Source organism: Pygoscelis adeliae, unplaced genomic scaffold, assembly GCF_000699105.1.
Source record: "Pygoscelis adeliae isolate BGI_AS28 unplaced genomic scaffold, ASM69910v1 Scaffold60, whole genome shotgun sequence".
NCBI lineage: Eukaryota > Metazoa > Chordata > Aves > Sphenisciformes > Spheniscidae > Pygoscelis > Pygoscelis adeliae.
Genome location: NW_008823954.1, coordinates 1,801,150 through 1,816,601, shown reverse-complemented (window position 1 = coordinate 1,816,601; position 15,452 = coordinate 1,801,150). Strand labels below are relative to the sequence as shown.

Here is a 15,452-nt window from a genome sequence, read left to right as displayed (position 1 = left end):
CGTTTTGGCCAGTCAGGACAGAATTATGATGGAAGCTACAGCGTGAATTCTGGGTCGCAGTATGAAGGCCATGCTGTGGGTTCCAATGCACAGGCATATGGGACACAGTCAAACTACAGCTTTCAGACTCAACCAATGAAAAGCTTTGAGCAGTCTAAGCTGCCCCAAAGCGGGCAGCAGGGGCAGCAGCAACAGCACCCACCTCAGCACGTAATGCAGTATTCAAATGCTGCCACCAAACTCTCTCTTCAAAGTCAAGTGGGACAGTACAGCCAGACTGAAGTTCCTGTAAGGTCACCAATGCAGTTCCACCAAAACTTCAGTCCAATCTCTAATCCGTCTCCTGCTGCATCTGTGGTTCAGTCTCCAAGCTGCAGCTCTACCCCTTCTCCACTCATGCCAGGTGGAGAAAATCTCCAATGTGGGCAAGGCAACATGTCCATGGGTTCTAGAAACCGAATCCTGCAGATGATGCCTCAGCTTAGTCCTACACCATCTATGATGCCAAGCCCCAATGCTCATGCAGGGGGATTCAAGGGATTTGGGCTGGAAGGACTGCAAGAAAAAAGGCTCACAGATCCAGGGCTGAGCAGCCTGAGTGCTCTAAGTTCTCAAGTGGCCAATCTGCCCAACACAGTCCAGCACATGTTGCTCTCGGATGCCTTGGCACCTCAGAAAAAAAGTTCCAAAAGGTCATCCTCTTCAAAGAAGGCCGACAGCTGTACCAACTCAGAAGGCTCCTCCCAGGCAGAGGAGCAACTCAAGTCTCCCCTGGCAGAGTCCCTTGATGGTGGCTGTTCCAGTAGTTCAGAGGATCATGGGGAAAGGGTGAGACAGCTGAGTGGCCAGAGCACCAGTTCAGACACCACTTACAAAGGGGGTAACTTAGAGAGATCCAACTCCTCACCAGCACAAGGCTCTCAGAATGAGCCATCAAAACTCAGCAGCAGCCCTGCAGCTAGGGAAGATGTGGCCTCCCCTGATGGGAAGGAAGCTGTGGTGGCTGTGGAAAATGCTCCAAAAGTGAATGAAAAGGCAGTTGGGGTGATTGTCTCCCGGGAAGCCATGACAGGAAGAGTAGAAAAGTCAGGTGGACAAGATAAACCTGCACAAGATGATGCTTCCGCAGCCACTCAGGCACCAGCTAGTGCTAGTGGAGCGAAAGAAGCTGGGCATGCAGGGATGCAGCCAGAAACTCAAGGAGGAAGTAAAGGGAGCAAAAGCGGAGATAACACTAACCATAATGGAGAGGGGAACAGCCAGCCTGGTCATGCAGTTGTTGGGCCAAATTTTCCTGCAAGAACAGAACCTTCCAAATCTCCTGGCAGTTTAAGATACAGTTACAAGGATAATATAGCAGCTGGTATACAGAGAAATATTGGTGGCTTTCCACAGTATCCTTCTGGTCAAGAAAAAGGGGATTTTCCGGGGCACAGTGAGCGCAAAGGCCGGAATGAGAAGTTTCCTAGCCTCCTACAGGAGGTCTTACAGGGGTACCACCATCATCCAGACAGAAGGTATTCTAGGAATGCACAGGAGCATTCTGGGATGGCAGGGAGTTTGGAGGGAGCCATGAGGCCCAATATCTTAATTAGTCAAACCAATGAATTGACCAATAGAGGCCTCTTAAATAAAAGCATGGGGTCTCTCCTGGAAGGCCCTCACTGGGGTCCCTGGGATAGGAAGTCTAGCAGTGCAGCTCCTGACATGAAGCAGATAAATCTAGCTGATTACCCTATTGCTAGAAAGTTTGATGTGGAGTCTCAGTCTTCTGCCCATGAAGGGGGAGCGCTCTCAGAGAGGAGATCAGTGATCTGTGACATATCTCCATTAAGGCAACTTGTCAGAGATCCCGGCCCTCACCCAATGGGGCACATGGGTCCTGAGGCCAGAAGTGGAAGGAGTGAACGTCTTGCCCCTGGCTTGAGCCAGTCAGTAATACTCCCTGGTGGTTTAGTATCCATGGAAACAAAGATGAAAGCTCACAGTGGGCAAATAAAAGAAGAAGATTTTGAACAGTCAAAGAGCTCAGCTAGTCTCAATAATAAAAAAACAGGAGACCATTGTCATCCTGCTGGCATCAAACATGAATCTTTCAGAGGCAATGCTAGCCCTGGAGCTGCAGTCTCCGATGCTGCTCCAGACTACATTCCCCAGCAGGACAGCAGATCGACACAGATGAGACGAGCACCTGGCAGAACTGGAAGCAGCAGGGGTAAATCACCTTCTCAATTTCAGGATCTTGCTGATAAGCTGAAAATGTCACCAGGCAGAAGCAGAGGCCCAGGGACAGATCTGCATCACATGAACCCACACATGACACTATCTGAAAGAGTTAACAGGGGTTCCTTGCATTCTGCTTACCCTCAGAATTCAGAAGGCCCGTCTTTGGCTTCAGCATATCACACAAATGCTAGGCCTCATGCTTTCGGTGACCCTAACCAGAGTTTAAATTCCCAGTATCATTACAAGAGACAGATATACCAGCAACAGCAAGAAGAATACAAAGATTGGGCAAGCAGCACTGCTCAGGGTGTGATTGCTGCAGCTCAGCACAGGCAGGAAGGAGCAAGGAAGAGCCCTAGACAACAGCAGTTTCTGGAAAGAGTAAGGAGTCCCTTAAAAAATGACAAGGATGGAATGATGTACCTTCAAGGTAGCTCTTACCACGATACTGGAAGCCAGGAATCTGGGCGCTGCGTTATGGGGAGTGACAGTACTCAGAGCAAATGCACCGAACTGAAACACGGCAACCAGAAGTTGCAGCATCACGAATCTGGTTGGGATCTCTCTCGGCAAACTTCTCCTGCCAAAAGCAGTGGCCCTCTTGGAGCAGCCAACCAAAAAAGATTTTGCCCTCAAGAAAGCGATGGGCATCGACGGGAGGAATCTACAGATTTGCCCAAGCCTAGTAATGCCATGCTCAGGCTCCCTGGCCAGGACGACCAGTCTCCTCAAAATCCATTAATTATGAGGAGGAGAGTCCGTTCTTTCATCTCGCCTATCCCTACCAAAAGACAGCCACAGGATATGAAGAATAGTGGCAGTGAAGATAAAGGGCGACTGATGACTTCAGCAAAAGAAGGAGCTGATAAAACATACAACTCCTATGCTCATTCATCTCAAAGCCAAGATGTTGGCAAGTCAGTTGCAAAGGGAGATTCCTTCAAGGACCTGCCAAGTCCTGATAATAGGAACTGCCCTGCTGTTTCCCTCACAAACCCGGCTAAGACCAAAATATTGCCCCCAAGAAAGGGGCGAGGATTAAAACTGGAAGCTATTGTTCAAAAAATTACATCTCCCAATATTAGGAGAAGTGTTTCTACCAACAGTGCTGAAACTGGTGCAGATACTGTCACTCTTGATGACATCTTGTCCCTTAAGAGTGGACCTGAAGGAGGAAATGTGGCTGGACATGGACCAGAGGCTGAGAAGAGAAAAGGAGAGATGTTGGATCAAGTGGGGCCAGCAAGCCAGGATACAACTGGTGAAATAACTCTTCCAAGATCTTCAGAAGAGTGGCAAAGCAGTGAGGATGATAAAACCAAGAAAGAGGTCCCTGAAACTGCCAGTGTTGGTAAAGAAGGAGCAGGATCCAGTGCAGCACCGCCACCTTCTCAGAAGTCAGGTGGTCAGGGAAGGTCTGATGGATCTGTAAGCGGAGCTGGAACTCTGACCTTTTCTGACTCTAAAACAATTTCCCCTTCCAGTGTGTTTACTTCTGAACCAAATCCGAAGTCTGAGGAAAAAGATGGAGATGTGACAAACATTTCACCTAAGCCAGATGGTTTCCCTCCAAAGGGATATTTTCCCTCTGGAAAGAAAAAGGGGAGGCCAATTGGGAGTGTGAACAAGCAGAAGAAGCAGCAGCAGCAGCAACAGCAGCAGCAGCAGCAGCTGCCACCACCGCCACCACCCCCACCAGTACCTTCACAGTCTTCAGAAGGGGTAGGTGGTGGTGAGCCAAAACCGAAGAGGCAAAGGAGGGAGAGGCGAAAACCTGCAGCACAGCCACGGAAGCGGAAGCCTAGACGGGCTGCTCCGATTGTGGAGCCTCAAGAACCAGAGATCAAGCTTAAATATGCTACCCAGTCTGTAGATAAAACTGACTCCAAGAATAAGTCCTTTTTCCCTTATATTCATGTGGTAAACAAGTGTGAATTAGGCGCTGTGTGCACAATCATTAATGCGGAGGAAGAGGAGCAGAACAAATTGGTGAGGGGTCGGAAAGGACAGAGGTCTTCAACACCCCCTCCTAGCAATGTGGAGAGCAAAGTGCTGCCCACCTCAACTTTCATGCTGCAGGGCCCTGTAGTAACAGAGTCTTCTGTCTTAGGGCATCTGGTTTGCTGCCTGTGTGGCAAATGGGCCAGCTATCGTAACATGGGTGACCTCTTTGGTCCTTTCTACCCCCAGGATTACGCAGCCACCTTGCCCAAGAACCCACCTCCAAAGAGGGCCACAGAAATGCAGAGCAAGGTCAAGGTACGTCACAAAAGTGCTTCTAATGGTTCCAAGACAGATACGGAAGAGGAGGAGGAACAGCAACAACAGAAGGAACAAAGAAGCCTAGCTGCTCATCCCCGCTTTAAGAGACGGCACCGCTCGGAGGACTGTAGTGGAGCCTCTCGGTCACTTTCAAGGGGAGCTTCTTGTAAAAAAGCAACCACTGACGGTGGCAGTGGTGGTGAAAAGACTCCTTTGGACTCAAAACCCTCTATGCCCACTTCAGAAGGTGGCACTGAGCTGGAGTTACAAATTCCTGAACTACCTCTTGACAGCAATGAATTTTGGGTCCATGAGGGTTGTATTCTCTGGGCCAATGGGATCTACCTGGTCTGTGGCAGGCTCTATGGGCTGCAGGAAGCTGTGGAGATTGCAAGAGAGATGGTGAGTACCTAACCTTGCTATACAAAATGATTTGTTTTCATTTGCAATATGTATACCATTTGTAATACCATTTTTTTCCTTGTTCTTATCTCACGTCTTAAGCGATCATCTTTCATCTTAAATAAATCTCTAGTGATGCCCTTTTGATGGCCTCGTTCAGATCTCTGCCACACCTGATCAGACATTTTTCAGGCATCAAAAAGCTGGATGCTCATTACCTACTAAAAGTTCTGGATGTCCAAAGGCTTTCTCATGACTACAATGATCTTTTTTCTCCTCCTTATTTTATCCTATTAGGTATTCAATATTCTCTAGGGCTCTTCTTGGAGTCATACAGTGAAAGGACAAGTGGCAGCAGACAGAAATTGCAACACAGAAAATTCCAATTCAATATTAGGCAAAAAATTTCACAGTGGGGTGGTCAAATATTGGATTGAGGGAGGGGGAACGACAGAGAAGCTGTGGAATATCTGTTCTTGGAGATGCACAAATGGGACTGGGCAAGGCCCTAAGCAACCCACTTTACTTCTGAAGTTGGATCTAGCTTCAAAGTTGGCTCTGCTTTCAAGCAAGGGTCCCTTCCAACCTAAGTTATTCTGTGACTGTAATACATATTACACAACTGTAGGAAAATTTGCAGTCCTTATAAAATAAGGTGGGTAAAGTAGAATCACACAGAGGTGTGTAAGCTTTAAGTGAAATGTGGATGGGTTTACTATTGATGAATTCAATATGAATTTTACCACAGATCATAATTATAATTTACTTTCTCCAAAGTGCGAGTATACAGTGAATGAGAAGAAATATGTAAAATTTAAGCAGGGACAAAGGGAGAATTTATTCACAACCACCTGGCTGTGGATGGAGACACTCGCTATTCTTGATTTTCTGAGACATAAGCTGGCACTTTAAAACCACAGTTACGTGGCTTGCTTTGCCATCGTCGGTATGCTGCATCCCTTTATTTATGGTTACCTTTTGCATTATGCTTTCTGTCCTGGGCCAGACCATGAAAGAGGCACTACACTACTTTTTCCTGTTGCCTTCAGATTCTTCCTTTTCTAAACAGCGTTGGGATCCAGTTTTTATCTTGTCTTCGCTCAGTATTGTTACACACAGTGTGCTCATTTCTTCCCCGTGAGCTTTTCTCTTCAGGTTTGATTCCTGGCTTGTTCTGCATTTTTGCTAACTGTTCTTTGACAGTAATTACATGCTTCTTTGCCCTAACTTGATTTGGCCTGCATTCTTGTTTCTAGCCTCTCATTAAACAAAGTCAGTTAATTTCATTTGGTTTTCATCGAGCCGTGCCTGCATGCTTATTCTGATGCAACTGCTGAATTTCTTATCTCTGATAATTGCAAGGTTTCTTTCGGGATCTCCACCACTGTTTTGGATTCTACTCGCAATGTGGCCATGTTTTCATATGTCTTGTAGTTCACCAGTATTTTGAATTTGGATTGCTCTGGCCTGATTTTCACTTTTTCCTGTTTTCAGGGTGTGTCTTTCATTTATGATCCTTGTTCTCCCAATAGCAAATGCCTTCTGCAAGTTCTTGAACCACTTGAGTTGTCCTCCAGCAATCCTTTTTGTGTTCCTGTACCTGCAAAGGGGGTATGCCCAGCAGAAACATGCTGTGCTGATAGGCTCTAATCAAACTTGACAAATAGTAGCCCGTTATCCACAACATTTTTATATGGGTTTTGCATGTTGTTTGACGTCTAGTTCTTTCTCTGCATGGGATCTTGATGACTTTCTGACTGAACACACTTTGGTCTACCCTTTATCACTTTCTTCCAACCATTATGATCATCTCCTTGTCACAAATAGATTTTTTTTTTTTTCTCATCTTCTTAACCCTTTCATCTGCCCTTATGGCACGGTACAAGAACATCTCCTTACCTCCCTTGAACCTGGTGTCCTTTTCTCTCTACCTCTTTCCTTTAATCACTTGCTCAACTCCTAGGTTTTCTTTTCCCTCGTACCTGTAGACATGTATACACCATCACTTATAAGCCTGCCTGACAAAAAGCACATACTAAAATTCATGTTTCTACAGCAGATGTATAAGAGATATATACTTGTCCATAGATCTGACATTCTGGAATTGGCAACTGAATGCTACTCAACAAGCTGGAAACACGTGCAGTCTACTCTTAGCCACTCCAGCAATTGATATGAGCCTTCAATTTAATACTTGTTTTTAAAAAGGGGCATTAGACGTAGAAGTATTTTGCTTATCAACTGTAATCTACGCAGCCTAGGGTGTTTCCCTTTTTTTTTTTTTTTTTTTAAAGTGTACAAAATGCCTGTGGCCTCTTTTGCCTTTGCAACTACCTCTTAATTTCCTTTCCCTTTTTTCATGTCAGAATTCTTTGAGTGCATTGTCTGGGGCTCTTATCCTCCACTGTCGCTTCAGTTGTGCTCTACTACAATTGTTATGAGTGTTTATGGTGATCTCTTCCTAGCTAAGGTTCAGATCCAGTACTTCACTTTCCTCTCCCTGTCAGCTACATTTGTCACTATCAGCTGTGCTGCTCTTGGAAGTGTTGTTCCTCCATTGTTTCTCGTCTGTGTCCTCTTTTGATTACCTCCTTTCTTTCCACTATTTTTTGCAGAGGCTGTTGTTCATTACTCCCAGCTTTTTGTGTGGGGTTCACTGAAGTGCTGCTTATGCTTTCCTTCCCTTTATCCTGGAATACCATGCCAGTCACTTTTTTCCAATGTCTTGTAGAGCTTCCTTTTTGCTCCAGGTTCACGTTCTTCTGCCACAAAGTTAAAAATTGTTCTTGAATTCATGGTGAATTCTCAGACTCTTACTTCAAAATGTGGCTTTTAATCTACATCATCCTTAATCCATCGTCTGCCGTCTTGTTCTGATTTTCTTGTCACTCAGATTCACAGTCTTCTCGTTTGCTTTTAAAATTATTTCTTCCTAATCCTTCCTATTTAAGGCTGTAAGAAATACTGCTTACTTTCTGTGTATGAGAAGTAATATGTAGCCTTTCAGTGCTCTCCACTGTTCTGTCTGGGTCCGTTTTTAATCTAGTTATAAGACTCTGAACTTTCAGAGGCAGGGACCATTTTCTTGTGTGCTTTGTTTTGTTATGTCTTATACAAACACGGTAAGAGGTGTCCTAGCTGAATGTTGGGCTGTTCTGCATTACGTCCATAAGAGTAATCCATCTTTCTCTTTCACCTCTGTCACAAATAATGGAATAGGTTTTCTCCTAGCATTATTTTTTCCTTAACCTTTTTATCCTATTGTAGCAAATTGTAGTGCTGTATTCTTCTCTGGAAGCAGTATATCCTTCCCTCTTCAGTTAGGAGAGGGTTACGTGCAGCACGAAGATGGCAGTCAGGGTATTCAGAGGTGTACCTGCCAGAAGCCATCCCCAGGCAGTGGAAAGGCTCTGCTGAACTAGACTCTTTTGCCCTGCTGCCTGAGGATAGCCGCCTGGCTCAGACAGCTGATTTTACTATGCTCATTGTGTATGCTCTTTCTTTACCTCTTCCTTGCTCTGCAAGTGCATTTTCTTTTTGTTCCTTCTGACATGCAGTTCATCAGTGTTAGTGTCCTGGAAAAGCAGATGTGCAAACCATGTAGCTGCTTGCTAGCAGGTGAGAGTAGACAGATGTGTGCACAAGCATACAGGAATCTAGGTCTTAAATTTGGTCTGGGGTAAGGAGAGACATTAGTTTATGGCATATGAAGGGTCATGAGCCTGGAAGTGAATAATTCATGTATGTAATGCATTCTGTGCAAATGAAATACTGCCATAATTCAAAATCTGTGTAAACTGTTTGTAATACCCACAAAGGGAAAATGCGCACCAAATTTAAACTGAATCCATACCGTTAAGTGAGTTGAAATATTTTCTTTAGAGATCTGGCTCTATTGTTGCTTAGGCAGAATCCTAGTATAGAAATAAGAAACTTAAACTTCTAGTCAAAGGCCGTAAACCATCGAACCATAATGTAGAGGTAGTGGCATAAGTAACCTGCCCTGCATTTCTTCTCCTCACACCAATTTACCTGTTTTTTCTCACATGGAAGCTTATTATAGATTCCCACCCACCCCACCTCCCACCCCCCAACACCTCTGTTTCTCATTTGCCTTCCAGAATCAGCAAAGAATCTGAAGCATTTTTCTTGCTATGTTAAGTTTTCTGTTCCTTATATGAATAAATGTCTGTGTCTTACTGAAGTTGTTTGACAACAGCCCCATAGTCAATCTCACAAAAGGCTTAGAACGTATGTGAGGTTGCTCAAAGATCAACTTGCACCAGATGCTCTAGAAGAATTTGAGATGAGAAGGTATTATCTTAAAAAGGTTTATCAAACTGTGAAGTGACTCTCCTGAGCTTTGAGCTTTCCTTAAAGTCTGATTTCACCCTAGACTGAAAATGGTGTGAATGTATTATCGGCTAAGCGGCAATCTAGCTGGTTTCCAAAGTGCTAGAATCTGCCTTTCTTGAAGGCAAAAAGGTGTTCCTCTTGCTCTGGCCATTCTAGAGGGCTTCTTGGTTCTAAGCATGTGAATAGCTGATCAGATGAATTGGGCTGCTTCAGATGCAGAATGACTTAATCCTTCTCCTTATTTTGAGGTTCAAAGTACCTACCCCAGCAGGTGGACATACCTGCCAAGTAGTCTGTCTTTCTCTCTTAAACTGCTTGTTAAACCATAGTAAGGGTGCTTCTTGCAGTTGGACGTTTTTGGTTCCGATTTCATTTTGGCTAATGAAATCTTGAACTGAAAAAATGCCGTCTCCCTAGTGCTGGATGATCGTGTTGCCTATAGAATGCTTTCTTTCAAATATTGAAGGTGACCATGTTTTTAGACTAGGTAAAGCAGATTATAAGTGATTTGACATACGATCCTTGCCTTACGATACTAGGAATCTTAAAGCAGGTATTCCTGCAGCAGGCTTGAAAGTATATCCATACTCTTCCTCTGGAAATTTTTTGGTCTGTCTTCTTACAGTCATGTCAACCACTTCTTTGCATTTATAGATTTGGAGAGCTAACAGTTCATGCAGTTTGCTATAAATTTAAGGAAACAGTTTCCTACTAGTTTATCTTCTCATTGTTTTCCTATTCATAAGAAACTCATTTTCATGCAAGATGAAATCTTTGTTACCTTTGAAACTGGCAAAATTATGAAGTCACTTTGGTAGTTGTCAGCAGATTTAATGGTCAAAAGAATTGATGGTCTTTCTTCTCAGTATTAAATTTCAGAAGCTGTAAGTGAAGAGAAGAACAATGCAGAGAACATTCTTTGTGTTAGGTTGAGTTGTAGAATCTGAGAAGATAGTTCTACTATTGTTTTCTAAAAAGCTGTTCACTAGGAGGTGGTATGCTGTTTCTTGGAAATTTTTTTATAACACACTTTTTTTCCAAGGCAGAGGCTCTGGCCTAGCCACAGGTATTACTTCTGGGGCCGTCCATCCCCGTGTCTTGTGTGTCGTCGTCCCCCCGGCTCCGCCATCAGAATTGACCTTGCTGAAGGTAAATCTAGCTCTTGTTTCTGCTGACAGTGCTCTGTGAAAGGAAAGCTTGTTTATATCCCCCTTTTAAAGATCTCTTTTAAAAGGTCTAAAGAATTTAATGCTTTTCTCATCAATCTCTGCTTCATTCCCAGCTTAAGAAATCTTTTAATCCTTATACATGGAAAGAAGTCCTTGGAACCTGTTTCCTTTGTTGCTTCTTAATGAAAGGATCATCTTGGGTTTCAGTCAGGAGAACTTCAGAGTAACAAGCAGTGAAGGGTAAAATCTGCCCATCACCTACAGTATAATGGAAGGAGATACTGGGCTTTCTCTCACCAATCTGGAATTTTGTCTGTCCGACTCTCCATGGATTATCTTTCAAAGCCTGCTGCTTACCTGAAGAGTAAATCTACCCGCTTTAGGACTGTTAACAAGCCTGTTCAGAAGGTCAGACTGACATTGGAGAAAGTTCTTAAAAACCACATATGGGCTCACAGGCATTCAGAACCTAAATGCATGTCTCTTTCTTTGCAAATTGATATTAGATATTTGAATTTTTCATTACTGTTGGGCAGTGGCAGCCTCCTGGCTCATGTTGAGTGTGCCTTTGTTAGTTTGTAGGGCTGGAGGTAGGTTTACATATGCTATCCAGATTTCACGGAGAATAACATCTGGTTTCGCACAGAAAAGTTGTCCTTGACCACTTAAGACTCCTGCTAGTTGATCTCCCAGAGTGTCTTATCTGTGGAAATCGGTACCATAGAGGAAATAAGGATTGCCTATCTATAATATTTTGTTTACTCTGTTGCTTTCTTAGAACCATTTTCTTTTGTTTACCTCTACCATTCTGGACCCTAGCTGTAAATTGGGTAAAGAAAGGTGCCTAGAGGGATCACTAGGAATTAAGCTATTTATATGCCCAGATTTGGGAAATCAAAGCCTAACAAAAACGCTCCTACACGCTGTAAGTAATTGCTTTTAAAAGGTTCCTAACTGTGTGGCTAATCAAATGCCTAAGCTAGGGAATCAGTATGAACTGAGAAAATTGTGGAAGGTTAGCTACCTCTGGCAAAACAAAGCAAAACAGTTTCTAGCCCCAGAAACCTGAGTAGTGTATCACCATGAGTCTGAAGGGTGTCAGTTTATTCTGAATGTCTCATTTGGCACAGGTGTGCTTTGTTATCCCTAAGCCAGGCTAGGAGTGAGTTGCTAACAGGAGGGGTGATCCTACTTTATCCTCTTTGCAAGCTGCTTGCTCCCACTATTTCCCTTGTGCTAGATTTACCAACTGTGCATTTGCACAGGGGGTTGATTTTTAGCTAGCTAATCCATCAGAAGACTGGCTTGGAGTGGGGGATCTTTGTGCCAGATCAGCCATCTGAATCCGCTTACTCTGAACCACGTTTGCTGTCTCTGATAGGGAGGGCCCTTTCCACTGGTAATTATAACCATTAGATCAAGTTAGCCATAACACAAAATTGTGCCCAGGTGATGCCACCATGTGAAAGTGTTTTAGGTCCACAGTGCTACTGTTTCTAAGTGTTGGGAGATGAATGCTCACCTTTTATTCATTATCCTTCTTTTTAGAGAAGAAAAATGTGCAGAACCTGACACTCTTCCTTTTTTTTTCCTTTTGTTTTTTTTCCCCTCCAAAAAGCCCCTCAAGTGAAGTTCTGCATCAGGTCAGGGTTCAGCTGAAATAATAATCTGCTGCTTCAAAGACCACATGCCTGACAAACACAGGAAGGAAAACCTGTGTTTCTTACATCCATACCTGTAATAGTAGGGAGAAATTTCCAGAGTAGGAAGAAGTGACACTGGAGCTTGTTAATTTTTCACTGTGGGGAAAGGGAAACTAACAAATTTAAAAACAGCCTGTTAGCAGTGGTTGAAAAAAGGGTGTGTAGAGAACATTGTCTGCTTATTTTTATCTCTGGCAACAGCTTTTAGTATGCTTTAAGTGCTCAAGTGAGGAGTGCCACTGAATCTCGAGGCATCTTCTACAATTACCCTTAAAGTGGTTGAGTTCTTGGTTTTCACTGACGGACTGTGTCTAAACACCTAGTTGCCTGAGCTGGAAATGTGCTCTTTCTTTCTTGAAGACAGTCCTTAGTACAATTAGTTTAACATTCGTTTTCATTCCTCAGGAAATGGCAGTGTCTTTAATATTCTTCAGCAGTGTTACAAAAATAAGGAAGCATGAAACTTCGGGTGGAGAAGAAATTCTGAAAGACAGGCTGAATAATGAAGTTCAGATTCGGTTTTCTCAGAAAGGCATTGCCATCTGCTGCGCTACTGAAACTCTCTGTGTTGTCATGACTCCTGGTCTGTAAGAGTGTGCCGCCACAGAGATGAGAACCTGGTAGGAGCCCCTGTTGATTCTCAGTTCATTGCCTTCCTCTGGCAGGGACCTAGAAGTGTGAATGTCTAGTGCTACAGCACTTTATAGCTCACAGCAGCTCTGTATATTGGTATCACAAGCCTCAAATGCCGAAGAGGTGAGCAGATAGAATCCACATCTACATTTCTGATGTATATATTTCAATATCTTGAGTGATTGGAAGCCATTAATTACATTTGTGAAATGAAGCTGGCTTTCCTTGGCTTTACTGTGAGTAGAAATCAGGTAAAACTGGTGCAGCATGTTGGTGATCATGGATTGTAGATGGCAGGAAGTACAGTTTAGTTGAGGTCTCAAACTTAAAGATGGTACTGGGAAAAGAGGAAAGACTTCTCCAGTATTGAGCTTTTGTATGGGGCAAAGAGAAGATGAAGGGTAGGCAGGGAAGTCGTTTCTGTGCATCTTTATTAGTAGACTCCTTTGCCATTAGCTTATCCTGAAGTATGGGCATTATGTCTGTGCTTGCATGTGGTTTTATATTTTACTGTTTGTCTAGCATGTGGAGTGAGGAAAGCAGAAAATAGATGTACTGACAATAGACTGTTGGGAAAGAATAGGATGTTTAACCACTTACATTAGTTGTAGCCAGGAGCACTGGAAACTTGTATGTAAAAAGGAGGAGCTTGCTCATTCCACAGTTGTGGCCTTTCTATAAAGCATCAGGGATCCTCGAAATCTATGTACAATTTTCATTTAAAAATACATTTAAGTGACTTTAATTTCTAAGAGGCACTTCCAAATGTGAGTGGGGCCTTCTCTGTGCAGGAGACTTCTAAACAAAGCTTTAGAGCTTTTTGTCTGGCTATCCACAAGCTCACACAATCCTTTTTGTAAGGTTTAAGTTGCCTGTTACTGTAGAGATGCCAAACTCTTGCTAAATTCTCAGTAGCGAGTGAATACAAATCCATTTATCTGTTATTTTAGCTTGAATCTTTTTAAGCTGTGCTGGCAAAAAGGTTGTTAAGATTCCCCCAAATTGGGGAAGAGGGTTGTTGCGCTGTTTGTGTTTTGTTTTGTTAACTTAAACTGAACTTATTTTAACTTAGACTAATTCCAGATGGTTGTCACTTGAGCTGTATCCCCTTCATTAGAAGAATGCTACTAACAAATAAGTGTTGAAGGACATTCAAGAACTTCGGAAGTTGATTCTGCTCCACGCCTCTGTGTTTAAAATGGCCTATATTTGATTACAACTAGGCAAAAAATGCAAACCCTAAATATTTTCCCTGATTTTGAAAAAAATATTACTTCTTAATCTATCTTTGCTCATTCAGTTTGATAAGAGGTTAATTCCTGGAGGTAAGAATTCATGACCTTCTGTAATATTGTATGGATTATTAGAATTACATTCTATCTTTTGTAAGACTTTTTAAATAAAAAAAATTACAGCTTCTCCATTTTATTTTTAAAATCATTATCCTGAATCCTTTGGTCACTGAATAAGCAAAAATAATGCTAAAACTATACTAATGTTCTACCATTTATTATTCATAATAAAGGAAAGCTCTTCAAATGCTGCAATGCAAACCAAGTTCATAAAAAGCTATGTAAGCATAGTGCTTTGTGCAGTAGCCAGACTCGGGCAGGAATGGTGCAGGCAAAACTGAGACACTTACTGATGGTGGTGTGAGATTTTTTTAAAAAATACAATATAGAAAGCAGTTTTTAAACTTTTTTTTTTCAAAAGTAAATGTTCATCTGTCTGCCCATTATAAACCTAGTTATATAACCCCAATATCTCTTTTTTAATTAGAGAAATATGTTCTGAAAGAGGTTAGATTAATTTCCCTAGATTTAGAAAGATGAGTAAAAATAAAACTGAAGTATGATGAGTATTCATGTAATAATTTTAGAAACTACAGCAAAATTAAAACTCAGTTTTTTGCCTTGAAGAATGTTACTCTGCAGATACAAGAATTGGAGAAAAGAGGTTCTGTCTGTGCTGTGCGTTTTGCCTGAGGTTATGGAAGAAGCTAGGAACAGAGTTTGGGTTCCCTGAATCTTAAAACCATCCTTTTCAGCTAATCTAAGCTATGCTACTCTTACAGTGTTGTGCCTGGGGTAATTTTTTTTTCTTTCTTGGCAGAGGAAATACTTTTCAAACAATTTCATACACTTAGCTGGACTCTGTGTGAAGTACAGGATAGTCTTCATGGATAGAGCACTTTGGAAAAAAGTTATTAATGAATCTTCATTGTTATGAATTGAATCTCAGCCAGCTGCTTAGTGATTAAAGTTTAATTGCATGATGATTAGTTTTCATTAGTAAGCAATTAGCATTTAACAGCAGTCTTGTATTGCTAAAGCTATGGGCGAGCATAAGTGGCTTGAGCCATGTTGAGAAGGAACATAGCTGGAGATGTGGGCACAAAGTTGTTTGGGGAATATGGGGATGGGAATTCTGATGTTAGTTGCCCTCGATAGCTCGTTCCTGCTGCAGTGTTGAGCCAGGAGGGGAGATAGGAGTGGGAAATGGAGCAAATGGCCAAAACAGCACAGCCTGGACATAGGGCACAGAGACTGGCTGTGGATTAGCCCTTATGTAGGGAGTTACCAAAAATAGTCGTCTTCCTCAAAGGGCCATTTGAAGTTCTGAGTTGCTCTTACAGTAATGCTGGTTTTCATAGTCTTATCCCACTCCTTGCTACAACTAAACCTCATTTTTCAGAGTGTGT

At 42.7% G+C, this 15,452-nt stretch overlaps 1 protein-coding gene across 1 annotated transcript in view; it reads left to right on the top strand.

Annotated features, from left to right (window-relative positions):
* Positions 1-15,452, top strand: part of TCF20 (transcription factor 20 (AR1)) — a 45,761-nt gene that overhangs the window by 783 nt on the left and 29,526 nt on the right. Inside the window, exon 2 of the mRNA XM_009322063.1 lies at positions 1-4,890. This exon is cut by the window's left edge and continues 10 nt beyond it. Coding sequence (XP_009320338.1) covers positions 1-4,890 — 4,890 coding nt within the window. The remainder of the gene's footprint in view (positions 4,891-15,452) is intronic.